Source organism: Paroedura picta, chromosome 3 (assembly GCF_049243985.1).
Source record: "Paroedura picta isolate Pp20150507F chromosome 3, Ppicta_v3.0, whole genome shotgun sequence".
Classification (NCBI taxonomy): domain Eukaryota; kingdom Metazoa; phylum Chordata; class Lepidosauria; order Squamata; family Gekkonidae; genus Paroedura; species Paroedura picta.
The window spans coordinates 51,029,136-51,056,970 of NC_135371.1; the positions used below are offsets into that span (position 1 = coordinate 51,029,136).

Here is a 27,835-nt window from a genome sequence, read left to right on the forward strand (position 1 = left end):
TGGCAGGGCTGGGGAGGATGCTGAGGCGGTCGCTGTTGCAGCGGCCCAGGCGGGAGGGAGGGGGGCCGCCGCCGCCGACTCCGCGCTAGGCCGGGCCGGGCGCTGTGGAGCGCGAGAGGGGCCTGGAAGGGAGCCGCCGCCGCCGCCTTGCCATGCCCGGGCCCCCAGCAGCGCCCCCCGGGCCGGACCCGGAGGAGCGCTACGATTTCCTCTTCAAGCTGGTGCTGATCGGCGACGCCAGCGTGGGCAAGACGTGCCTGGTGCAGCGCTTCAAGACCGGGGCCTTCGCCGAGCGCCAGGGCAACACCATCGGCGTGGACTTCACCATGAAGAGCCTGGAGATCCAGGGCAAGCGGGTCAAGGTGGGCGAGCTGAGGGCAGTGGGTGGCAGCAGCAACCCCTCCCCCCCATCTCAGGTGTGCGGGAAGGGAGGCTTCTATCCCCCCCACTGGCCAGACAGGTAACAGGTGTGTGGAAGAAAAAACAACCGGAGGGGGAGGCGGGCGCTGGAAGCGGGTATAGATTTCTCTAAAGGCTGGATGAAATTGCGGTTAACTCTTCTACTGTACACAAGCAATTACTTCCTTGTCAGTCCAGAATTCAAATCAAGGATTTGTGCTTGCGCACTGGTCCTCCTTGACTTGAATAAAACTGTATTCAAGGGCCTTTCTTCTAGGTCCAGGAAGGTAAGGACACTGGTTGAGTTACTTCTGTGCGGACTGACCCGACCTGTGTGAGACTACTTAAAGCAAATGCTGTATGCCTTTCTAGGAGTATGAATCAATGCCTTCGCAAGTACTTCAGCCTTACAAATTCTCATGAGGCACAGGAAATGTAATTGTGTAAACTTTTCAGAAATGCCAAGTCTATATGACCACCATAATGCAAGCATGACAGTGAGTTTCATAGGATCTCAGACATTAAGTGCTTTAAAAATCACTGTGTATTCTGTTGTCAACTTGTTATTTTGAACCTCTCTGTGTTTGTTTTATAAAACATTCCCTTTTGGGAGTTAGGTCCATGCAAAAGATAATGTTGTATTGTTGCATGCTGTTCACTACAAAATGCATTTATCTCTAAGGATGTCAGCTGCTTTTTGGCTGCTACATCCTGAGGTCCCATATAGTGTTTTGCACAACTGGTGTCATTTTTAAATAAGATGACCTGTGTTCCTGAAGTATTACTGAAGTATTACCATGTCAGGTGTCTGGGGCCCAAGCACATGTTCTGCTGATGCATTAAGATGCACATTGAGTGGGGCAGCCCATTTTTAAATGCTGCTCTTGAGGAACCCTCCTCAGATTATGGGTTTTTTTAATACCCAACATTATTTTAAAATCAGGATGAAGCATTGTACTTGTCTGAAAATGTCTGTTCACTCTTCTGTTTAGATACCTAGACACCTGTGTACAGGAGTTTTAGAGATCTGGCCAGCCTAAGCCTCTTATGTTGTTACTCTGGGCTGTACAGCCACAACAACTGCCATTATAGTTTTCCCATTTCAGATGAATAAATCAAACGTTGCTGTTACATGTGATACTATATTTATTTATTTGCATTTTAAGTGTCCAGAATCTGGAACAGCTTTGCTGTATAATATAAAAAGCTAAGGCCTAGGCGGGGCCAGTCAAACCTTCCAATTGGTCCAAAGATTGGACTAGCCCTGTCCCCGGACTTTGGACAATAGGGAGACAGATACAGTCCACCCACCCCCCAGGCCAGCCAGGGCCAATGTAGTGAGTTCCCAGCTAGTTTGCCCCTGGTTGCTGACAGAGACACAGTAAGTGTGCTAGGGAGGGAGGGTGGTCTCCTTTCCCCCTTAGGCTGAGAAGCCCTCACGCCACTTCTTCGAAGTGGCATAAGCGCTTTCCAGGCCAACTCCCAGCCAAACCAATGCTGTTGAGGAGGTTCTTTTGCCTCCTGTTTCATCTGCACAACAGCCCTGTGCAGTAGGCCTCAAATCTACAGAGAGTCACACAGAAGAAATACACATGACTTGGCTGCGTCTTCCCTCCAGCAGCGAGGCCGGCCAGAGCGAGAAGGGGTTTTTCTGTCAGCCAGCAGTTAGGTAGGAGGGGAAAGCTTCCCCCCCTCAAAAGGAAAGCACAAGTACGGCCACAGACTCCTTTGCATTGCTCTCGGAAACGCCTCCAATGTGTTTGTTTCCAGGAGCTGTCAGAGGCTCCTTCACAGCAGGCCTGAAGGGGGGGAGGGAGGAGCGCACTCACCAGCCACCTGCAAGCTTCGTCAATGATCTGAGGCAAAGTGAGGGAAGTTGTTGGATGTGACTGTTAGGCCTGTGCAGTAGGCCTCAAGTGTTTCAGATCAACAACAACCTGTGTAGGAGGCCTTAAATATTTCTTCTCTACCACAACCCTGTCCAAAGTATCGCTTTCTGCCTTGGGCGCTGATCTTTATACTCTGCAGATGAGCTGTAATTCCAGGAGCTCTCCAGGCCCCACCTGGAGGTTGGCTACCCCTGGGTTGGAAATATTCCTGGAGGTGGGACTTCAAAATGGTACAATGCCTCAGAGTCTGGCCTTCAAAGTAGCCATTTTTGCCTGCAGAGCTGATTATAATCTAGAGATGAGCAGCGATAATAGAGATGATGGTAGAGGCTTGCAGACTGTGGTTGTGGTGGAGTGGTGAGGTTGTATCTCTCCTGGGCTACAGGCTGAAACTGTATATAGTGAACTAGTAAATGGCCGGAGAGATATGGGAACTGAAGTGACTTTATTCAAGCTTGGCCTGGTAAATTAAAAAACAATATTTGCCAGGAAGGTCCTACGAACTCAAAGGCATAAGTGGCCCAGAATTTCAAGTGGAGTTAGCTTTACAGGAAAGTAGACAATAAGACTTTGGGGGAAACTAGGTGATCCACTTTTATTAGGCAACAACTTGGTGTTGTGGGCAACAGGGACTGCAGTTGCCAGCAGTTGGCCTAAGGCTTCAGAAGGGCAGACTAGCCAAGCAACCAAGGGGGTCTGGGGCCTTTTGAAGGGATGCATGTGAGGGGAGAGAGCTTTCCCTTCCTGGAGATGAGCTGTACTTCCAGGGGATTCTCAGACACCACCTGGAGGCTGCCATCTGTAAACATCAGTGGGATACAGTGCTACTGAGTCACCCCTCCAAAGCAGCCATTTTTGCCTGGGGAGCTGATTTTTATCGTCTGGAGATGAGAAGCAATTCCAGGAGATCTCCAGGCCCCACCTGGAGGTTGGCTGTCCCTGGTCTGAACATTTTATCAACTGTAAAAAATGGAGACAGAAGGAACAGAGTGGACACCTCTGTAATGTGACTACCGCATGTGTATTAGGGTAGGGTGACATTTTGGTGTCTGAAGCCTAATTCACACAAAAATGGAAATAACGTTGAACACAGAACTGGGGGGAATTGGTTGCCATGTAATATTCCCCTAAGAAGAGTCTCCAGTCTTCATTTTCCCTTCACATATCTGAAGACATGGCTCTGGAAAGCTCATCTGTAACCACTATGCCACAATTCCCAAAGGTCAGTCTTCTCCCACACTCAATGAACATTCCAGCCAAAAGGTTCTTGACACCCATCTCTCCACACCCATGCCTTCATTTGTCACCATGCCACCACAACCTCCCACACAACACACACATCCAACTCCATGCCCTTACAGACTGGACAACTCCTCCCCTTCTTTTCCCACTGCCAAGCTGTAGAGCCCGTTGTATTCCTGGATACAACGGGCTTTGCCCCTAGTATGTACATAAACTGTACATTTGCTGGAATGCACATTGATTTATAAATTGCTGTCATGTTTTCTGTCCTAGATTATGAAAATTTCCTCATGCACAGCAGTAATAAATGAGTGGCTAAAAGATGCTTATATGACATGTCTTAGTCTTGCCTTTTGTATCACAGCAGCATTTTCTGAGCTGGTATAGAAACGTCCTTGGGACAGTTTTAAACTGGTTTAGGAAATTACATTCAACAAACTTCTTTGACAACTGTGTTCTCAAACAACTTTTTGAAGCAGCTTAAACAACTGATCAAAGTTCTGGGAAAGTAAATAGAACTCTTTTTCCAGATCTCATCTTTGTTTTGAGACTAGTGGAGCAGTACTGTTTTCTTTTCCAAAACATAAACCCTGCGCACATTGCACCTGTGCTGTATACAGGGTGTCCTTGGCAGGATTTATACTTGGATCACTTGCTTCCAAGCTAGGCCAACCTCAAACATTCTTTATACCAGCCTCAATATAGTAGTGGCGTGTACAGATTTCTACACCACACATTCAAAGAATACTACTTCCAACTGCAATAGCTATACCTCAGAGTGTGTTCTTCCACTGCTGTTGTAATTTACATATGCAAAACATCTTTGTTGATTCAGAGATATTGCTGTTTCTGGACTAGGTAGATCAAATTGCCAGATTTGGGAACTTAATTTCCCCCTAAGTACAAAAACTATGATACTTCAGGAGACACAAGCCACAATCTGTGTGTGATACAGTGTTGTGTGGCTACAGGAGGAGGTTAAGAAGCTGTACATGTTAAAAGGTGTGAGGAAGCAGACATTAGAAGGTTAGAGATGATACCAGGAACAGCTTGAGTCAGCAATGTGCAGGGCTTGAGAAAGCCACAGGGACCTGTGACTATATATGTGAATGCACTGAAGGGGCAAGTATGTATTTATGGACCTTGTGTTTTTTTAATAGATTAGGTTTTCTATACTGAGCTTTTCATTGTAAACTGCCTTGAGCAGGACTCTGGAGATGCAGCATAGTAATATTTTATATGTATATATGCGTGTGTGTGTGTGTGTGTGTGTGTGTGTGTGTGTATGTATGTATGTATGTATGTATGTATATTTGGATGTTCAGATTAGCCTTGGGATTTTCAGTTTTCTTCCCAAAAGATACTTCTCGCAAAATCCCCAAACCACTTAACCCAATGCTCAAAAGACCTTTTACAATCTGAAATGAAAACAGTTCAAAAGAAAGCTGTTACAAGGAAAGTAAAATGATTGAACATGGGATGGAACATACAGTTCACCCTTTTCCCCATGATGTTACATAAATATCACAGTAGTACAATTCATAGAAGTCAAAGATGTAGAATGAACCACCTCCTCTTCTTAATGAAGTATTCTCTTTCTGTATCAGGACTAGAAATTAAGCCCGCTGCAGCTTAAATGCAGCGGGCGCTAGGGGGTCTGAAGAGTGGGGCTGTGTGAACGTGCGACGGCGAGGCCGTGCACCATAGGCCGGGGATGGGCCGAGCTGTGTCGGGCCAGCGGCTTCAGCGGGGTCCTCAATGTTCGGGAGAGGTGCAGCATGTACCTGAGTAGGGCAGGCGAGAGATGGCGGGGCATCTCAGAAGGTGGTTAGTAGAGTGGATGGTTTTTTTGGGGGGATGGGCCGTTGTCGGCGTTGGTGCGGCCGCATCTGGGGCGACCCATCACTGTGACTGCAGTTGGGGCGGGCACGGCTGGAGGGGGTTGCGGCGCCGTTGGTGGGTTTGGAGCAGGCGGCAGGCACTCGCCGTCGGACGGGGCGGGAGCGACATGGCGTCGGCGAAGGCAGAGCGTTGGTAGGTGTTAGTGGCGGCGGCACAGCTGCTGGTGGGGCAGCAGCCGCGGGGGAAGGCAGGAGCGGCTCGGGCGCTGTTGACGGGGTGGGGTTGCGGGAGCCGTTTGAGCTTGTGGGGAGGCGGCGTATTCGCGGCTGGGGTTGGTGGTGGGTGCTCCTCGGCGCGCGGCCAGTCGTGGACCTGCGGGCTCCGGGGGTCGGAAGGTAATGGCGGGCGGCCGCATGGGCCCGAGGCCTGCTGCGTGCGGCTCGCGATTGGTCCCTTGTCGGCAGACTGACAATCAGAGGGCCCAATCGGCAGGCGCTTTGCGCCTGCCCATTGGGCCTCCCGATTGTCAGTCCGGAGGAAGGGGCCTATCGACACCCTTCCTCATCACGGACAGGGCCCGCCCTCGGGGCCCTTAATGAATTATTTAATCCGCTCCACAGGAGTGGTTAAAGATTATTTCATACCCACGTATCCTTATGGGTATATGAATTATCTAACTGTCCAGGAAGAGAAGCTACTGCCCCTGAACTGACATAGACCTGTAGAGGCTTCTGGACAGGTGTAGACCTTACTGCAACTATGGCAAGCACCCAGGAGACACCCTGCGCAAGTGCAGGCAAGGCAGGGCCAGGAAGTTGTGGATGGGAGACTCATTGGGCTGGCCACACTCACCATGCAGCCTAGATGTGTGGTAAGGCTCTGTCAAACCTTGGACAATCCCACAGACAAGGCTGGCAGCATCCCTACCTAACCTCAGACCCACACAGGTCACAGGAGAGACCCTCTAAGGTAGCAAGAGGGGGAGGTACAGAAAGACCTGTGCTGGGAACATAACCACTTCTGTTATTCACTCTGAGAAGGACCCTGTCCCTTTTCATGGGACTTTAAAGGAGCCTAGGCCTGCCCTGTTATGCCAGTTTCATCCTCCTCCCTATCTCACTCATATGCTAGTTTTTCCCTTCTGGCTTCTTTCTTGCTGAACTGCCCCTTTATCTATTTTCTTCTTATTTGCTTGTCTAGGGTTGATCCACTCAGCCCAGAGAATCGTGGAAAGAGATAAACTTGCCATTTTATATTCTGCTGTTGAAATGGCACATGAGAGGCTTTTGAAAGTTCAAAATAAAATGTTTTCTTGAACTTAGAGGAGAAAGGCCAGGTGGAATCAGATGTATAGGGTGAACAGATAATAAAGTGGAAATCACTTTGTGTGCACACAAATACCAGTTTATTTGTTGCCAACAAGTAAGTGTTAATGTTCTTCAAAAAGATCTTTTAAACTGAGGAGAGAGGCTTTCTTTCCAGTTTCTGCTTAAATACTCAAGCATAGGTTTCTGAATTATACCAGTTTAGAAGGCAGGAACATACAAACAAGTTCCCCAAATCCTTCTTTATACACAAACCAGGGATAACTTCTCTTTACTTGAAGTTATTTCCCTTTTCTGGCTTGAATGAGGATCCTCCTTAACCACTTACTTTCTTAGCCGGTCTACAGTTTGTATTTAACTGTCTCTTTTTCAATTCCCAACTGTCATTCCTTAACTGACTCTTAACAGAATTCCATTCAAACAATCTGTCACACAAAGGTTCTCAGACTCTGTTAGACATTAATCCTTGATGGTTTATCACATCTGTTTGGAGGAAATTCTTTAAAGGCATAATGCAGTGCAGCCAGGGCTAGGAGTGGCAGATTATAAATCAAATAAATAAATGTATTCTGCTATATATTTCTGTTAAGGCCTTGTCATAGTTTAAGTGCTTAACACCCACTCAGGATGGCTATCCTGCCCCTGAGTACCTCCTCCTCCAACCAGCTTGCCTATCTGTCCAGTAGCCTTCCATCCTCCTTCCCTCTGATGCTTGAGAACTGCCCCTGCCGGTGAGTTCCCTGAAGCTTGCAGCCTTTCCAGGTCCTGGAGGGAGGGGGAGGCCATCCACAGAGTTCTTCTACCCCCCACCACCCTGAATGCAATGGGCTTTGCCCCTAGTAAAGAGTAAATGCAATGGGCTTTGCCCCTAGTAATAAGAGCCAAATCTCTCCTGTGGTTTTGGAGGTGAAGAGTGAGGCTAGAACCGGGGTGCTGGGTGAGTTCATAAACTCCCTTTTCTCACAGCTCTGAGACTTTCCTATTCTCAAATATAGGTTGGATGAACTTGCAGAACTTTTAGCTGGAACAGTTTTACTTTAATGAGTTGAAATGGATTTCCATCAAGTGTAAGAATTCAAGAGGTGGATTTTTATTATTATTATATTTTGCATGTGTAAAAACCATTACATATTTAGTTTATCTTTCCCTAGATGGAGTTGGTATTTTTCCTCTGCGGCTGAAACTCTGCTTATTTGAAATGTCTAAAAAAGACCCACGAATCACAAATATTTCCTTCCTGGGGCTCCATCTAGTACCAGGTGTCTCTGCTAAGCACTCTGGGATGTGGAGGTGGGGGGGGGGGAGAAACTCTAACAGCAGCTGAAGACTTCTTAAACATGGTAGAAACTGAGAATTTTTCTGAGATTGGCATGCACACTTTGCTGTAGAAATGGTTAGTTTGTAGTATGTAGTTGGTATTCAGTTCTTGAAACTAATTGTGGCCAGATTGGACTTTGAACACTTGCTAATTTCAGATGCATTTTCAGACTTTTTTTGTGGAGTTCAGTATCTTGGGTTTGGTTGGGATTTATTTTTTAAGTGTTGTTTTGACTGGCATATAACTGGAAGATAAAATAAGATGCTTGTACTATTTTGTTAAAAATAATGGGGGGGGGGGTGCTTGGCTGTTTGAACATTATGCACACACAGATCCATCAAGATCGATAATGCTTGTACTGTTCCAGATTCATGCCTGTATTGGGCATTGATTGCTATGTAGCATAATACAAAACCTTTATTATAACTGTAATTACTTTGTGAAACCAGGATTCGGCTTGCAGGTGATCATTCAGAAGGTTTGCTTTCATAGCTGATGCTTTCAACACCCCTTCTTCCACCTTCCCTGTCGGGACCTGGTTAGTATCCTGGCTGCATTATATTAAAGGCAGCACTGGAAAACAAGCATAATATCATAGTTAGGGCCACATATTTGTTCAAGATTAAAACAAAACCCAACTACATGCATTCCTACCCAAAAAGTCTAGTCCAATGGCGACTGAGCACATGCTTTAGGAAATACAGTAGTTCAAGACCATCTGAACATCAGGTAAAAGGGGGAAAGAAAGGCATACAAAGGAGGGAAGGGAAATTGGCCTACTCAAGTTTATAACAGTTTAATCTATTCTGGAGGGGAAAATGCATGCCATTAGGCTAAATCCTCCAGTTCCCTTTCTACTAGTCTAGGATATTACAAACTTTTACGGGTTTTGACCATTTTGAAGCTAAAAAGAATCCTGTCAAAAGGATTAACTGAGAAGATTTATTTCTTTTTTGTGTATTGTTTAATCCCCTCCCCATTCTGCTTGATCAGGCTTTATCAGTAGATTGATTGATCAGATTTGTATACTGCCTATCCCAGTAATTTAGGTTTAGGAGGTGCACAATAAGGCATACAATACACTTAAAATTAAATTTGGTTAAGACAATTTAAAATGCAGTTAAAACAAATAGCAGTAAATGACTTCAGGTTAAACATCTAGTATTGGCTATCTAAAACTGGTATCTCTTACTCCATCTTAGTCAGACCGGCAAAGGTCTAGATTTCCTGTATCACTAGTAGATGGTAGCATGTGAGTTGGGTGGGCCAGATGGAAGCTAGATGTTCATTTTCGCCGGCCTGGCAGAAGAGCTCCATTTTGCAGGCCCTTTCTCAACTTGGGTTTCATGAAACCCTGGGGTTTCTTGACAGCCCTAAAAGGGTTTCTTGAATTGGTGGGAGTCAATTGTATGTAGATTTTAAAAACTTGTTAAACATTTATTAGATGATACATGGCCATGTCGACCTGTTTCCCCCCCCCTCCCAAAATGGCCAGTGATGGGCCTAGAAGGGGTGGTAAGGGCCCCCTGGTTGGCATGTTATGTTTCCCAACCATATTCTGCACCGTGGCTCCACTTCTGGGTTCTCAAAAGCCTGAAGAATGTTTCTGTGGTTTCTCACTGGTAAAAAAGTTGAGAAAAGCTGTGCTAGATGGTAGTATATAATAAATAATGCATAAGACTGTTCAAGCTCAGGACCAGTTTCCTATTCCCCTAAGCCAGTGCTTCTCAACCTGGGGGTCATGACCCCTTTGGGGGTCAAACAATCCTTTCACAAGGTCGCAGCAGAGTAAGCAGCTTGGCCAGGGGGGCACCATCCATACAACAGCCTCGCAGGGTAGATCGAGATAGAGCGTTCGTCTGTCTGGAGCAGCGGAAAGGAGCAAGATCGGCATTGTGGGACAAGAGACAGAACTGAACTGAGAAACCCCGGGGGGAAAACTATATACAATCATGAACATTGGATCTTCATGCCATTGGTCAGTTTCGGTTTAATTTCTGTGAAAGAACCCTTGCATAATTTTATGGTTGGGGGTCACCACAACATGAGGAACTGTACTAAAGGGTTGCAGCATTAGGAAGGTTGGGAACCACTGCCCTGAGCTGTCGAGCAATGGCATTACAGCTTAGACTGCTCAGGACTAGCGGAGTGCAGAGCTCCTCAGCCAAGGCATACTACTGTTTTCTTATGAAACAGATAGCAAATTATTCCATGATAGATCTGACAACCCCTCTGGCTTGGTGATGCTGTTCATAAAGTCAGCCAAAGGGCAGCTTGGGGCATTTGTAATGCACATCACTTGACTGCCCTTGACCTCAAAGCCTGTTTGTGAGCTTATAACAAGCTGTATTAAATGGACAGAAATGGGAATGTTTTCAGACTAATGATCAGTGTGGTCTCCTTGATACAGTCACAAGGAATAGGCATGTTAAAATATGACTCATCCTTGGCAGTGCAAACCATTTTGTAACAAAGTCAACTTCTTGATCCTCTTATTTAATACCTGTGAGATGACAGCTCTGTAGGACTATATAGGCCTTGATTTGCTTTTTATTAAATCTAAAGTTACAATCTATCCAAATATTGCTACACCTATTTTGGTATAATAGCCTGTAGGAGTCTTTTCAAAATATGGTTTTCAGTGATATGCTAAGAAATACTTGGATGATAGATATCCTGAGGAAGCTTGGTTCAGTCTACTTGCCCCTATACCAACATATAGAAATTATATGTATTGTCTGTTAGCTATCATCTGTACAACTGCTTCTTTAGAATCTTTCGTCAGCATATTCACCTTATCTGTAAAGGATGTCTTGTTAGAATCAGGAGAATCTATTTTGTTGAATCCCTGGTCCCAGTGGGCTATGCTATGCTGTCAATTTATAGAAATACAAAAGTGGTAGAATTTAAAGTCCTAAGATATTGGCATGCCACCCTATAAAGTCGCTGGTTCCAATTTTATGTTGGAAGAGGTGCAGTCAAGGAGTTACCATCTTTGGTAGGAATTTCTCAAAATGCAGCAATTGTATCTTTCATCAGCAACCCACCCCCCATTACAATGTTGTGATGGTGATCTTCCTATCCATCTCCATAAGGTCTTACATAAATAGAACAAATTTAGAGTCCAGTGGCATCTAATAACAACAAAGTTTTATTCAAGGTATGAGCTTTCGTGTGCACACACTTCCTCAGATACAGTATCATGGAATGGAAGTAATCAGTTCAAACTTATAGGTAACGTGTGAGAATAAATTAACATACAGCATAATGAAAATGGTTAGTAGGTTGCAGAGATAAATAGGGGAAAACCAGCAATCTGGATTTGTTTGTATTCACTTGAGATTGAATTGCATGGGAAACATTTGGCCACAATAAAAATGCAAATGTATACATTTGGGACCTGGGGATCTCCTGAGATTACAGCTGATTTCCAGGAGACAGATAATTCTTCTGGAGAAAATGGCTGCTTTGGAGGGTGGACTTTATGGCGGTAATTTTGTATTAAAGTATTAGCAGAGTTAATGTACAAATGATGAGACCAGACAAGGCAGCGTTATAGTATAAAAAACATATTTTGCTAGACTACCAGGATAAGGGAACTTAGAAATAAAACAATAAACACACAGCTTTATATAGCTCATGGCAGAGCTTTTAAGTCCTCGCTATTACATGGCTGAACTCTAATATGGATCTCCCTCCTGCCTAAAGCAGTTCTGTTCTTCTGGAACAAAAGGTGGAAGTAGAAAACCTTCTCTTCTGTTTTTAGTTGCAAATAAGAGAAGCAAGCATATAATCAATGGCTGGTAAACACTTTGCATACCAGTAAACAAACCACATGACCCACTTTTGCCTGTTCCCACTAGCAACTAGTACCAACAAACTTTAACCTTTTTTCTGACAGAGAGTGGCTGACTCTTGCTCACAAACAAAGGCTAACAAATATAACCCACTGAGATTCTGCCTTTTCCCAAATCCTTTCCTTCCCAGGCTCTACCCCCCAAATCTCCTGGTATTTCCCAGCCTACAGGTAGTCCTGCTAGTCATTCCCAAAACAGGTGCAGGTGCACAACAATCAAGGTGGCATGGAGACGGCCAGTGCCATGGCTCCGCCGACTCCAGTCACTGCCATGATCCGCTGCCGCCGGCCGCCACCACTATCTGCTGCCATGGGGCATCGCTTGCTGCCATGGGGCTCCACCACTGCGGGCTGCCACCGTGGCCAGCAACCCCGCGGAAGGGGCCAGGCGACCCCAAATGGGGTCATGATCCCTAGGTTGAGAACCACTCCTCTATAAGGAAGATTTACTCTATCCTATTTTTAAAAAGTTGAAGAGCTATATAACTTTCAAATTAGAGAATGTCCTAAATGAACAAAAATGGAATTTCATTTTTCTGAGGGCTTAAACTTTACCATAAATTTAACATTCTAAGAAAACCTGTAAAAATGATATATATGTGGCATCTTTCACCTTAAAACTGTACAGATTACAGGAGGGAGAAAGCAGGTGCTGGTATTGTGGCAAAGAGAGAGCTGACTTTTTCCACATGTGGTGAGAATGTCCTAGGACCCTTTTATATTGGAACAAAATGGTTCAGATAGTCTTAAAATAAAGGTACCATTGAACTCAGAAAATATATTACTGAATTATTCACCAGAAATACAAACAGCAATTCATATACTAACATGAACAAGAATTAATTTTGCCAGATACTGGAAAGAAAAGAAACCTCCAAACTTAGTTTCTTGGTTTAATAATATCAATGAGACTTAATTATTAATCAAATTAATATATATCCTGAATAATAAAGATATGGAAAAGTTAGATGAATTGTGGAACCAGACAGTCACCAAAATGAGGTGTTTACTTGGAAAGATAGATCTTGATGAAGTTCAAGAACAGGCTGATGTAGAGGGAGGGAGGTTGTGGATTGTTGAGAGGTCATCATCATCATGGAGGTTTTATTGTTATTGTTGAAACAGTTTCCTTTTTTTAAATGCTTGATGAATGTACATTTTGTTGGTGCATGTTGTATAAATGGCTTTTTGGGTGGGCATTTTTCTTGGACTTTGGGTGTTTGTTTTATGTCTCCTTTTGATATGGATGTATGGATTTTGGTATGTATGAATTTTAAATAATTTTTAATTTAAAAATGAATGAAATTAAAATCATAGATATGACAGGTGTAAAGTTAAGTTTACATACAAACAAGCAATAACAAGAACTTTGTGCATATTTATTTTTATGTCATAGAACAAAACATTCTGATGCAAAATTATAAGTAAACATTGAGTTGGATCCAGCCATCTTGTTTGCTTTGTCATGGCTAATTCCTTTCCATTACAGCTTGCACTCCATATGTCTTTTGTCTGGGCAGGTCCAGTGATCTCACTGAGAATTGCTGTGACACACTACAATAAAATCATTGCCTAGTAGGCTTCATGATGTAATTTCAAGGTACCATAGCAATCTGGTGCCTCAGATTTGTTGAGCTACTAGCTAACATTAATGCAGAAGAAAACTAATCTATGAAGAAGAAGTTGGTTCTTATATGCCACTTTTCCCTACCCGAAGTAGGCTCAAAGCGGCTTACAGTCGCCTTCCCATTCCTCTCCCCACAACAGACACCCTGTGGGGTGGGTGAGGCTGAGAGAGCCCTGATTTCACTGCCCGGTCAGAACAGTTTTATCAGTGCCGTGGCGAGCCCAAGGTCACCCAGCTGGTTGCATGTGGGGGAGCGCAGAATCGAACCCGCCATGCCAGATTAGAAGACCGCACTCCTAACCACTACACCAAACTGAGACAAACTGAAAAAGGGCTTTGTTCTTCTAGTTATATTCACTCACATAATAAGTGACTGTAACCAACAGTAAATGATAAATGTTTTAATGCCATCTGAGAACCTTGAGTGACAGGGGATTCAAATGGAATTCTACAGTTGAGAGTGTCTGGTAAGGGTGGCTATTAAAAATGACAGTTGATTTATCAATTTATAACCGACTTCTTAAGATTGAAACTAAAGTTAGTCTTTAAAAAACAGGGTGGAGACGGTGCTGGTTGCTCTGATGAATTATCTCTGCTCCAGCTCGAGGGGTGGTTCGGCTATCCTTGTGATGTTAGATATGTCAGCCATGTTTGACGTCGTCAACCACAAGCTGTTAACCCATTGCCTTGCCAGGGCTGGTATATGTGGGACAGCCCTTCAGTGGCTGATCTCATTTCTCTAGAACCATACACTGAGGATTGCTGTGAAGGAAGAGCTATCATGCCCCTTTCAACGCCCTTGTGAGGTTCTACAGGGGGCAATTCTCCCACATTGTTCAACATCTTTATGTGCCCTCCAACCCACCTGGTCCGGAGCTTTGGGCTGGGTTGTCACCAATATAAAGATGACACCCAGCTCTATCTCCTGATGGACAACCACCTGGATTCCCTCCCAGATACATTTGCCAAATGTTTGGAAGCCATAGCAGGATGGTTAGAGCAGAGTTGCCTGAAACTCAACCCCTCCAAGATGGAGGTCCTGTGGCTGGGGAGGAAGGGACTAGATCAGGAAGCATGGTTTCCCACTCTGTCTGGGGTGCAGTTTAACATCTTGCCCACAGCCAGGAATTTGGGCATGATGCTGGATGCCTCCTATTGATGGACACCCATGTCCCCAGAATAGCACCCTATATGTCGTTGGATCTCCTAGCCACAGTGATCCATGCAACAGTCACCCTCCAGGATTGACTTTGCAACTCATTTTATGTGGGCCTTCCCTTGTCCTTGACCCAGAAATTGCAGCTGATACAGAATGCAGCTGCTAGAGTCCTCACAGGAACATCTTGGAGGGCCCACATCCAGTCAGTGCTGAGGCATCTGCATTGGTTGCCGATTGTGGTGCAGATCACATTCAAGGTTTTGGTATTGACCTTCAAGGCCATTCATGGTCTGGGCCCTACATATCTGTGGGACTGCCTACTTCACTGTGCCCCTCGCAGGGCTCTTTGCTCTGTGGGTACAAACTTGTTGGTGATCCCTAGCCCAAGAGAAGCACACCTGGCTTCGACCAGGGGCAGGGTCTTTTTGGTCCTGGCCCCAACCTCGTGGGATGAGCTCCCAGGAGATCTGAGAGCCCTGTTGAAACTTCCCCAGGGACTGCAAGACAGAGTTCTTCCACTGGGTCTTTGGTTGAGGTCAGGGTGATTAAAATCATCCTGAAATGTCCAGGACAGCAGCCTATTCCCCTACCATCCATACCCTGAGGCACATGTTGTTGGAATCCATTTAAGGGGGGCAGGGGGAGGTTAGTTTTTTGCCACTGGGTAGGGATAATTTTCTTACTCTGTTTTATTGGGGTTTTACTGTGGGGATTTTATGCTCTTACCTGCCACGAACCAACTTGTCTCAGAGTGGCAGGCTATAAATTAGATTATTATTGTTGTTTTTATTAATAATAATAGTGTCTCTAAAAATGCAAGTCGTCCAATCATTTTTCCTCTTTTTTCTTTAACAGCCAGCCCTCTACTGTAGGTAGTTTTCCAATTCTGAGTGTCTAAGAGTCTGATATCTAGAGTTTAGTTTATAACCTGGTTGACTGGAGACACAAGTATCAAAATATGTCCTCCTGTAGTATTGTTAAAAGGAAAGGCACTTTGTGTTCTTTTACATCTGATCAGCCTTTTTATTCCATCTCGCTCATGCTCTTTAAAAAAAAAAGCATACACAAAATAATATTGCAATGGTGTCAGTAGTACAGCCCACCTTAATTTGGGCATGACCCTTTGAGAATTCCAACCTACCAGTCAGTCAGTGTATTAGATGTCTGAGCTGTGTTATAAGCCGTGCCACAGGACAATAATTTTACCTGAGAAGTGTGGCCATTCTCTTATGAATGAAGAACTGGCACCTAACTGCTTTCTTGTTTTATTCAGTTGCAGATCTGGGACACAGCTGGCCAGGAAAGGTTTCGGACCATTACTCAGAGTTATTACAGAAGCGCCAATGGAGCCATCCTAGCCTATGACATCAGCAAGAGGGGCTCTTTCCAGTCTATTCCTCGCTGGATCGAGGATGTGAGAAAGTACGCTGGCTCCAATATAGTTCAGTTACTAATTGGTAAGTGAGCCAAGAATATGGCAGGCACCTTAAAGAAGGATAAACCTTTTGCCTTAATCTCTGTGAGAATTCAGCTGCTCACCAGTTTTAAACATCAGAAGACATTTGGATTCCAGTTGCTATGGCCACTCCCAAGCATTTTTGTTTCCTTTCAGAGTGATCTGATTTGGGATTCCTTAACAAATATTGTATTTAAAAACATTTCCCAGTATCTAGCATTCACATGACTAAAGAAAGCCACATTGTGCTTTTGAAGCTATGCTGGGATCTGGCTTTAACAGTTTTGCTATCCTATAATGCTACAATGAACTTTGTTAAGTCTTTGAATAGAATGGACAGCTTGAGAAATCAGGTGTGTTCAGAATTTGTGGCGCTGGCCACAGGCCTCCATGCAGCTCAAAATGCTAAATCAGACCTACATTGTTAGTAATAGCTCTCTCTTTTGTGCAGCTTGTTGTTGTTATGATCTGTTGAGGTAAAACTTTGTGCTGTAGACAATTATGATCATGTTAGTCCCAGAGCAAGTCAGTAATATGACCCAGATGGTAGAAGAACATTGTATCGCAGAACTAATCACCGTGTACAGCTATATGAGGGTACCTCTTGTTAACCTTTTATTAATCTTACTGGGTATGTCAGCCTACAAAGTTGTAACAGACTTTAGGTTTGAATAGCTTGGGCAGCTTGTGGCATCATTAATCCAGAGTTAAAATGTCACATTTGTGATGATTCAGACTTCCTCATCCTTCCCCCACAGACTTTCAGCTTCCACTTTCAGCTGCTGTTTCTCATCGTCACAATAACAGTGGCATCTCATCTCCAACCTGGTGACTTGCTTCACCTTTTGGGTCCCACTTTTCTCCCAGCACCGTGCCATTGGTCCTTGCTGCTCCCTCCCATTGTTCTTAAGTTCCCCTGGCTGAACACTTTCCTTCACCTCAGGAATTGCAGTTTAAAAAATCAATCTGTAAACAATTCCCCTTTTCCCCACCAGGAAACAAGTCTGACCTAAGTGACCTTCGGGAGGTTCAGCTAGAGGAGGCTCAGAGTCTGGCTGAACACTATGACATCATCTGTGCCATAGAGACTTCTGCGAAGGACTCCAGCAACGTGGAGGAAGCCTTTGTGAAGATGGCAACAGAGCTCATGATGAGGCACGGAGGCCCCATGTTCAGTGAGCAAAACACAGACAACATCAAACTTGACAGCAAGGATGTAGTAGAAGGATGGGGGTGTGGCTGCTGATATAGCTTATGAGAGCTCTCTTTTGTTACTGGAGTTTAGAAGGTACCCTTCTTTCACACTCACACACACATACACACAGTGCAAATGCCTCCATGCTGCAGAATACAGCAGCAGTATCCTCTTCTGCAAACCCAGTGTTTTTGTAGGTTAGGGACTTCATTATACAGGCTTGAAAATCAACCCTCCATGACAGCTGCCCTCCATCACCGGAGTCTTGTCAGAGAAATGTGAGCCGTTTGAAAGTAACTTGCATAGAGAGCGAAGTAGGTGGGATTTATTGGAAAACATCTGTACAACCAATTGCGGTCTTACCATTGCTGAAGTTGTACAGCCCTCTCTTGTCTTCTCAGTGGAGATGCCACTTCTGTTTTTAAGCCAGTAAGAGTTACCACTGCCTCTGTAAATTCTCAACATTCCACCAAGAATCAGGAACCAATCACACAGGGTCACAGAGCTTCTCTGCATGGGTGTTTCAAGTATCAAATACTTGAATGTTTTTAATACAGGTCAAGGCAGCTGATATTCCCCCTAAATGAGGAGCCTCCATAGAAATTATATTTTCCTAGACATTGAAGTGCCACATTTGGGGTAGGAGTACCTAATTCAGCTGGAGAACACTCTGCTGGACAGATTTTTTTTTCCCTGATGTTTTTCAAATGAATAGAGAAATCATGGGTGACTAATCCATTTTATATCCACCTCTGTACATTTGATCCTAAGTGCATTTCCTTGCATTTAAGTCCCATTGATTTCAGTAATATATTCTTGGGATAAATGTCTGAAATTCATTGAACTCTCTTCTAAGTAAATAGCTTTAGGATGTTAACCGTGTTTATCATTGCTTGTGCAATCCTTGACACTGATGATGTAAATGTTGATCTCCAACTCAAAATTCACACCCAGCATTATGAGAAAGGAGATCTCTTAGATAACCTTTGAAAGCTGTCTATTGCTTTAATACAGGGGTAGTCAAACTGCGGAGCTCCAGATGTCCATGGACTACAATTCCCATGAGCCCCTGCCAGCAAATGGTGGCAGGGGCTCATGGGAATTGTAGTCCATTGACATCTGGAGGACCGCAGTCAACTATTTGTGGTCACACATGCAGAGCATGGTTGCTATTGCTTGACTGTTTTCTGCGTAGGAGATCATCCTAGCTACAGCTTCTCCTAATTATAACTGGCCAGCACTCTAGGGAACAAAAGTCCCAATTGACAGATAAGTCTGGGAAACACAGGCCTTCAGGTAATTTAAAAATCATACAATCATCTGTTATTTGGTCTGTGCAAAGCAGCTTTGTTTAGAAGCTGCTTTTGGATAAATGGTATTGAAGCTGCTTCATAGTTAGGTGTGGGCAATATTGCTAAATTTTCCTGCAGTAACCACCTGTAATTCATATAGTAATTACTTGCCTCATTCTTCATCATAAATTGGCTCATGAGTTCCTCAAATGAGGCAGATTATCTGATTTGTGAAAGAACAGTTTTGTATTATTTAGCAAGTCCCTGCCTTCATTTCAAGAATTCTACTCAAGTCCATGGAGCTTTTACCCCACCCCACCCTGAACGTGGTCTTAGGGACTGAGCTGCATAAAAGCCTTTCCTAGTGATAAAATCGGCAGCCTGTTCATCAGATCAGCTGGGCTAGATTTGACCAAGAGGCCTTCATCCAACAGCAGGGCTACTAATGATGGAGGAAGGCTTCAAACTTTGCTTGGTGGAAAGGGAGAATGATAGGATCCTCCTGGCTATTTCTGCTCAGCATATTGAACTCGAACAATCTTGGTAGATGTTTGAGGTTCAATTTATGCCTGCTTCTATTGCCTACAGTCAGCATAGAATGTCTGAAAGTGTTAAACCAGGATTTCAGTGGTTAGCTTAAAGTATCCTCTCTGAACATGCTGAATGCAAAGTCTGAAAAACAGGACTCCAGCACCTGGGCACCCAAAAGTTATACTGCTTATGAAAGTAGCATGTGTTAATCTTGCTATATCACACCAGTAATGACTGGGGAAGGCACTGGCAAACCACCCCGTATTGAGTCTGCCATGAAAACGCTAGAGGGCGTCACCCCAAGGGTCAGAAATGACCCGGTGCTTGCACAGGGAATACTTTTGCCTATTTGTTGAATTTATTTTTATTTATCAACTTTATATCCTGCTCCCTTTCCTCTGAATGGGACTTAAGGTGTCTAACAACATATAAAACATAACCACATTAAATAGTACAGAAAACACAATAAACAAACTTCAAAAATAAATAAAATATTCAGGGAGGATAGGATGTGAAGATTCTGTAGACTTGGAGCTAATTTATAATTCACCAGCTGCCTGGCAGATCACAATCACCCAAATGCTGCTCAAGAAAGAGCAGGCAGAACCTAGGGAGGTCCCACAAGATACACACCTTGTCAGGCAGCTGGTTCCACAGGGCAGGGGCCACTACCCACAAGGCCTCTGCCCTTGTTAACACAGACAATTCATCAACCAGGGACCTTTTGAGATGATGACTGGAGATTATGCCAGCAGAGGCAGTCCCAAAAGTATGAGGCTTCCTGGCTGTTTCAGGCTTTAAAGGTAAGTATCAACACTTCAAATTGGCACTGAGCCTGTGCAGTTGCCACAGCATCCGTGCTGTGTGTGCTGACTAGGACATTCGGGTCAGCAGTCTGGCAGCTGGACCACTTGCAGTTTCTGCAGCATCTTCACAGGCAGCCCTGTATAGCATGTGTTGTGTTAGTCTAGTCTTGAGATGACTGTTGCATAATATACCATGGCAAGGTCTGCCCTAGATAGATAGGGGGTCAGCTGACAGAGCTGGGCAGAGTCTGCACTTACTTTTTTCATTCCATTGTCAATCCTGTTGAATTCAGATCGCTTTGAACTCGGGTCTTCCTCTTCCCCCCCTCCCCATTGAAACAGGAAAATCTTCTGCATGTGGTTAGGGAGGCTCAGAAGAGGGGGGGGGGGCAAATGGAGACTCTTTCTTTGTTTTCTTGAAGTTGGGGGGAGAGGATCCAAGAAGTCAGAGGAGGGAGGAAAAAAATCCTTTATTTTCTTGAAGGGGGGGGGGGACGAAGAAGGCACAAAAAAAATCCAAGGCCGACAGAAATTGAGAGAACTTAGGGGCTTCTCCTCTGAGGCAGGCTTGTCACATGACCACCTGTAGCCAATCACAGGTCCTCTACCACGGAGGAGAGCCCAGATTCAAAACAATGCGATTTTCTGAATATATTCAAGATTAAAAGCAGTGTCAGATATGGCACCATAAAGGTAGGGTGATTCCGGATCAATCCTTGCTGCAGAAGGAAAATTAAAATCGCCCCAAATCCAAACAGAAATCGCATTCTGTGTAGAGGGCAGGGACTGAATCGATCTGGGGTTGGAATAAAAGCCCTGTGTAGTTTACACCCTGGTGTAGATAGTAAAACATGGTCTTTGTCACTGAAGAAACATGCTTGTCCATGGAAAGCAAAGAACTGAGCCAGACTCCTGACACACCCGACTGTAGAAAGGTGGACCTCTATCAAGGGTCAGTAGAAGTGGCCACCCCAGAAGTCTAAGCTTCCCCAGCCACATGATCTCTGGCTTAGATGGATTTAGAGACAACAAGCTTTCACCTAGCCATTCCAAGGCAGGGGGCCAAGACTGGAGTTCCAGCTACCAGTTGCTCTTCATAGAGATAGAGCTGGTGGTCATCTGCATAGTGTTCGCACTCCACTCTAAACCTCCTGATGATCTCAGCCAGAGAGTGCATATGGATATTAAATAACATTGGGGAGAGATTTGACTCCTGCGAAACTCCACAAGTTAGGGTCTGCAGTGACAAACACTCTTCATCCACAATTATCCTCTAGGACTGACCCTAGAGGAAAGAGAATCAGACATACCCTCCACTCTCAGGGAGGCCAGACAGATGAGCAGAATCAAATGGTCTACAGCAGGGGTAGTCAACCTTTGGTCCTCCAGATGTCCATGGACTACAATTCCCATGAGCGTCTGCCAGCGTTTGCTGGCAGGGGCTCATGAGAATTGTGATCCATAAACATCTGGAGGACCACAGGTTGACTACCCCTGGTCTACAGTGTCAAAGAGGGATAACAATTCTAACAGAATTAGTAAGCTCCATCTTGTCTTATCCCAAACCCCAGTAGGAAGCTATATTGGAAGGGATCCAGGGCAGGTGTCTCATCCAGGAATGTCTGCTTGTAATTATTTGCAAGGGGTTTTAATTACAGGTTTTATAAAGGTGAAAAGTAAAGGGGGGATCTTAATTTCAAGTTAGGGTTATTTTTACAACTGTGTTATACTTGGAACTGCAGGAGAAGGCGTCACTGAGCGATGTTATTTCTGAGTAGCGCTTTGTAGCAAGCTACTACTGGCCTTCCTTGACCAAAGCACTGATGGACTGGTGATTGTGTTGGTGTCTCCCTGTTCTTAACAGGACATATCAGTTGATATGATTGCTGTGATACTTTCCAAACGAGTATCTTCAGACTTGGAGGAACCTGACATTCTTGTGCTGGTGTTTCAAAAAGAAAACCCGGGAATTTATTTTTCTGGATTGAATCCTTTTCTTTAAATTCATGCATATTTTAAAACAAGCCTATTCACGCTGCATAAATTGCTACAGTTCCTATTTTGAATGAGCCTGGTTTGAATGAGCCTGTTAGAGGTTTATCCAAGTTCTCTTTCCATGCAAGTTCCATGCAAGTTGAGTAGGGCTGATTTTCATAACAAGGTTTAATATTTTCTCCAAGTCAGTTAGAGCAGGGGTAGTCAACCTGTGGTCCTCCAGATATCCATGGACTACAATTCCCACGAGCCCCTACCAGCAAACGCTGGCAAATGCTGGCAGGGGCTCATGGGAATTGTAGTCCATGGACATCTGGAGGACCACAGGTTGACTACCCCTGATTTAGAGAAGATAATTTGGGGGTTCATGAAACGTTAGGCTAGATATCAGGGAGTAAAATTTCACAGAGTAGTTCAGCAGTGGAATCGGCTACCTAAGGAAGTGGTGAGCTCCCCCTCACTGGCAGTAGTCAACCAGCAGCTGGACAGCTACTTATCATGGATGCTTTAGGTTGAACCTGCACTGGAAGGGGACTAGATGGCCTGTATAACCCTTTCAAACTCTATGATTCTAGGATTACGAAACTGAAGCCTCACTTTTGCAACATCTGATGCAGACAAAGTTGAGATCGGAGAGCCAGAGACAAAAACCAACCTATTTTGTTTTCTCCCTTTGACCAATCGAGTGACAGCTTCTAGAGTGGATGTCTGGTAAAAGGACATGAACTGTAGGTGGCATAGCTAAGAAAAATGGCAGCTGCTGGACCCAACTGTGTCTGCATCACGTGCCTTTGCTTGCCGGTATTTTAGAGTAAACTGACAGTGATAAGGTTGGTGCAGAAGAGCCCCCCAGTGAGGGATGTATAACTCTGTGTTCCTGAGTGGAGCAGAGGTTCCCGTCCAATAACACAGGAAATGGCTCTTAAACTGTATGCAGAAAGAGCTGTGGGCAAGCGTACGCCTGCTGCAGTGGCAGGCAATTCTTGTAGCCCTTGGGACTCACCTGGGGAAGGGGTCGCAGTGTGCTGCAAAGGTATGGATCTGTATCTCACTGGGCTTAGCTTGAGTCTTCGTTTCTGAAAGGGGAACTTGACAAGAAAACGTTGGGCAGGGGAATTTTATCACTGGAAAGAAATTAAGCATTTAATTTCCCCTCCCATCTCAGTTTTCATAATAGATGTCCGAGAAATGTGTGAAAGCTCATTATAATCTAAGAGGGAGTTCATCTCTCAAATGATCTTTTCCACTGAAGATCTAAAAATAGTTGTGCAACTGAACGGCTGGGAAACGTGGATTTATTTGTAGCAAAGAAATCGCATTTCTGATCAGCATCTCTTTTGTTTCTTCTGCTTCACCTCAGGGCTGGTTTGTGCAAGCCTTTGATGTTGCAGTAATGTGGATACCTGTTGTGAATTGGTGATTGAAATGGCAGCAGAGCAACCAATAAGCGGCTTTGATCCATGGCCAGATCATTAGTGGACACATTGGGAGTTAACCCCCTGCCCCGTGTAAATGAACAGTGGAGGCTGCCCAATCTAGTTAGGTATTATTAAAATACATGAAGGCCACAATCCTGTATACAGTTACATGGGAGTAAGTCTCACTGAACTTAGTGTGGTTTGCTTCTGAGTAGACCTGCTAGGATTCCATTGCCTGTGTTCAGCATTTCTTTTGCAGTACCGTAAAGGTGCAGTTCATTTGATTTAGTAAATTTGTCTTTATTGTTACTGTTAGATCAGAATTTAACATATTTGTATGGCTTGTAGGAATACCAAAGACACACAAAGCAGAAGAACAGCATTGATTTGCCTGAATTAATTAAGTATATAATTTAGCCTCTACAGGGAAAGTTTCAGATATACCAATGAAAGCACATGGCATACACCAGAGTCTGATGACAATTCTGGGTGGTGAATTGCATGGGAAACCATTCTCAGACAAACACTTCAGACACGGCAGACTTCATTTACAAGACGTTTTGTGGTGTATATTATGCACAAGAATCATTATTTATGGCACAGGGATCCTTCACTGTTTGAATACATGCTCAAGTTCAAAACAGATTGCATTGTGTTTGGTCCTTTATAACTGGATGCTTTTTATACCTGAATTTTTTAAAAAAAGAAATACAGATTGCCCTTTGGGTTCTTTTTATGTCCAAATTAACTTAGTGCTTTTGTAGTATAAATGTGCAGTGATGCACATGAAGTGAGAGATTTAGTAGCATGTGACTGGAGTTTATGGCATAAGCATTTTCAAACTGTTTTCTGGTAGCTGAACATTAACTAGACTGTCTGAAGGGGTATGTAGAGTTTTAGATAAGAGTTCTGTTCCTAGCAAGCATTGCTCAGCCTTAAAATAATGCTGTTTCTAGTAACTGTGTTCCAGAATTTTCAGTATAAGGCTATACATTGTAGACAATGTAAAAAGAATTGTCTCCCTACTGGTGTACAAGATCAAACCTAGTCTTTGTGATAAAGCAAAAAAAAAAAAAACAAGCCTCTAAATGCTATTGAGTTCTTGGCTGTTATGTGGAGAGTAATTATCCACATAAATATTACTTTTCAAATAGAATAACATCTTGAAGGGGATTTTTTGGCATTTTATGACCTGTTGTCAAAGTTAAGCATAATGTATAGTCTATGCAAATATTGGTTAATGTTCAGTGTCTATTTAGCACAGTGCCTTTCCTTTTTCTTTTATATAAAACTTTCCAGGAATAACAAAAAGGGTAATATTGGAAACATGGAGACGTGGACACCTATTCTGTAGCTCTTGAAATTGACACAGCACTAGATGTGATGTTCCTGGGAACAAACACTGAAAGAATTTTGCGAGTTACATCTAAGTTAAGGAAAGGCCTCCCTAAATTGAAAGCCAGAAGTCCCCACCCCTCCTAAAGGAAGATTTAACCCATTGTTTCCACCTCACCTGGCTTTTTTGTTAATGTGCAAAGCCATTCTAAGGTATCCTCTTTGATTTTTAAAAAAGCAGGTGCTTGGTGTGTTGTGGCTTGTATGTCTTTCTGCCTCTGTTCTGCTGGCTTCGAGAACTTTCCAAGCTAAGCACTGCAGCCTCTCTCACTGTTGTGCCTGTTTCCCTTCTTCTTGCGCCACCCAATCTCTGTTGGCCCTTTGCAGGGCTTCTTGTTTTTAGTGGCAGCATCAGAACACACTGATTTGGTCGCTGCCCTTTCTGAGTTGTTCAGATGGACAAAAGTGAAGAAAATCTAGAATGTGAAGAACAGAATAAAAGGAAATGATGCCAAATATGGGGGGGGATAACTTGTGGCTGTAATTTCTGGGCAGATTAGGGGGGTTCTTCTGTGCACATATTGAAGGTTGAGAAGTAAGCATTCTACCTCACTACACTGCAACCCTGGGTTCTATTAATTTGTATAGCCAGTAAGGCATTCCACAGAGTACAGTACCTCCTGAGACAATCTGGAATGCTTAGACATTTTGGTAATGGGATGTACTTATTTTAGCTCCCCTGATTTGTATGTCAAGACACACACTACATAAATGGTGAACGTGCATGCTACTCTATCGATACTACTCAGAGGCCTCTCACTAAGGTACAAATAATATTTTACATTGTTTGTATTGTGTTAAGCAAACAGTAAGACAGTGTGTGTCTCTCAGACATTACTTCCTCCTCCTTTTTGCAGCAGCAGAAAACTCCCATTGACTCATTTGTTAAGTTCTGTGATTTTTAGATTCCTGAGTGAGGCTGTGCAGACTGCAGTCCCTCAAAAGAGGTCCACTTCCAGCATCAGCCAGCTGTGCACTGATCTGTCTGGTGATGAACCACATGGACAGATAGGGCATTTGCGTTGTGACGGATATCCTTTAATGTCAGCCCCTGTTCAACTACAATGCCAGTAGGAATGTGAATCTCTGCTGTCTCGGGCACTGGTGGCTGCTCCTGTTTCTGGATCACACTGATAAGAATATTGGTGCATATTCAGAATTGTGTATGTATGGGACATTAGGACCTTGAAACAGATCTATACAAAACTGTAATTAAAATTTGGAGAGAGACCGGAAAACTTAAGTCTCAGAATCAGGACAAAATGGTCTCCCTCAGCTGCTTCACACCCTAAAGAAGAGGCCTTTATGACAAGAAACTGTATCTTGAAAATGAAAGGCAGAAGTGAAACAGATTTGGACTTCCTGCTTGAAACAAATATATCTAAAAATAGAGGCCCCAGTCCAGAGAAACCTAGTAGCGCCTAAGGCAACAGTCCAGTACACATTTAAGTGACAGCCCCAGTGAAATCCATGAAGCTTCCAAAACCAATATGTTTAGAATTACGCTTAAAGCCAGATTGAAATCATTGGGACAAATTATTCGATAGCGGTGATGGGTGAACGCTCTGTGGCTCAGATCATAATCAGATCATCAGTTACATGCAGAATTTGTGAACATTCAACAAAGTTGGCTTCCTTGTTTGCATGTACTGCTGCTTGGGTATTGTGTAGTTGCAGGGCAAGCATAAGAGGCAAACTCAGGCAGCCTCATGAGGCTCTGTTTCCTCTTCCTAATGTACAACCCCATAGCAGCTTTCTCATGTTACTAGCACTATGAGGAGGGGTGGAGGAGGAGAAGGCAGTAGCAGTTAGCTTTGCAAACTGTTCATGTTAGCTACAGTCTGACCAATGATAGGATTGTAGTCATCAATTTCTGAGAGTGTACGAAGAGTGGTTACCAGTCTCAGGTACCTTATCTGACAGAGCATGCCAGCACAAAAGTGCATATAGATTCAAAATATGCCCTTTAAAAAAAAAAGGAGTAATAAGTTCAAAGCACAAGGGCTTAACTTGAGACAAAGTATTAGATTTGTATGTCAAGGCTGTTGAGCCAGTTATCACAATTTTGAGATATCACTGTTGACAGCTACCTTAAGTTCCAGTGATTGTAGCAGACCTTGTTCAGACCTTGTGTGCGATTTGCTTTTGAGTGGGTTACATACTCAATACTTTGATGATAATAGGTTAGCGCAAATAGCATCTCTAGCTCAGTTTACATTCAGTTGTTTAATTGCATGTAACACTCTACAGGCATAGCTCACCCTCTGTTTGGCTACTTGCTGATTTCTGCCATGCCTCCCCCACATTGACATGCACTTGACATGTGCAAGATTACCCCCATGACTCAAGCGGGAACCTGTATTACAATACTATTGGTTGTTTTTCGTGGGAAGAGATCTTGGTCTAGCTTGCAGGACACAGCCTAAAAGGGAAATTTGAAGGAAAGCACAACAATGTTAGAGACTCCAGTGAGTGGAGATGCAAGGCTGTGTCTCAGCATTATTTTAGAAATGGAGAAGTTACTTTTAAAGAAATCAGTAGAGTAGAATGCTGGTTCAGTCTTTGGAGGTTCCTGTGCTGTCAGTGGCATTTCCTGTTCTGTAATAGTGCCTCGCTTATTGATAATGGGTAAATCTTGTGTCCCAGGGACACGCAGTTTCCACTAGCTGTAATGAGAAGGCCTGGCTCACATACTTAGTGGGGAGAGAGCTCTAATTCATATTGAATTCACTCATTTCATTCCAAAAGGACTTAAGGCTTTGAAGAACTCCAGTGTTACTGAAGTGTTCTGAATTTTCTAGAACTTGTTTTATTGCTTCTAATAATCAAGGCTTCTGGGAACAAGCACAGAGCCCATCCTTCTGATCCCTGCATCTCAAAGCCAAGTGTTCACCGGAAGAGGTGGAATGCAAGATTTCAAGAGGACAAAGCTTGCATACAATTGTCAATTTTGATATTTTACTGTCATCTATTTATGAATTTATATAAAAATATTTTTAAAAATTATGAAACCTTTTTTTGTAAATTTTAGCAGTGTCTGTAGCAAATACATTGTATTGTGTATTATTAAAATTAAAAGGTGCATTTGAA

At 43.8% G+C, this 27,835-nt stretch overlaps 1 protein-coding gene across 2 annotated transcripts; it reads left to right on the forward strand.

Moving 5' to 3' along the window:
• Positions 1 to 27,835, forward strand: RAB43 (RAB43, member RAS oncogene family). 2 transcript variants are annotated; one of them, XM_077325644.1, is made up of 3 exons: positions 1 to 362; positions 15,937 to 16,114; positions 17,109 to 27,835. In XM_077325644.1, exons 1-3 carry the CDS (start codon positions 153 to 155, stop codon positions 17,357 to 17,359), a joined length of 639 nt encoding a protein of 212 aa, XP_077181759.1. In that variant the 5' UTR covers positions 1 to 152; the 3' UTR covers positions 17,360 to 27,835. The 2 variants fall into 2 exon arrangements, with proteins under 2 accessions (XP_077181759.1, XP_077181758.1); XM_077325643.1 differs by having other exon boundaries at positions 10 to 362; positions 15,931 to 16,114.

Coding starts and splice junctions, on each gene's coding strand:
- RAB43 (XM_077325643.1), top strand. CDS start 153: ATGCCCGGGCCCCCAGCAGCGCCCCCCGGGCCGGACCCGGAGGAGCGC. Junction 363..15,930: donor TCCAGGGCAAGCGGGTCAAG/GTGGGCGAGCTG, acceptor TGTTTTATTCAG/TTGCAGATCTGGGACACAGC. Junction 16,115..17,108: donor TATAGTTCAGTTACTAATTG/GTAAGTGAGCCA, acceptor TTTCCCCACCAG/GAAACAAGTCTGACCTAAGT.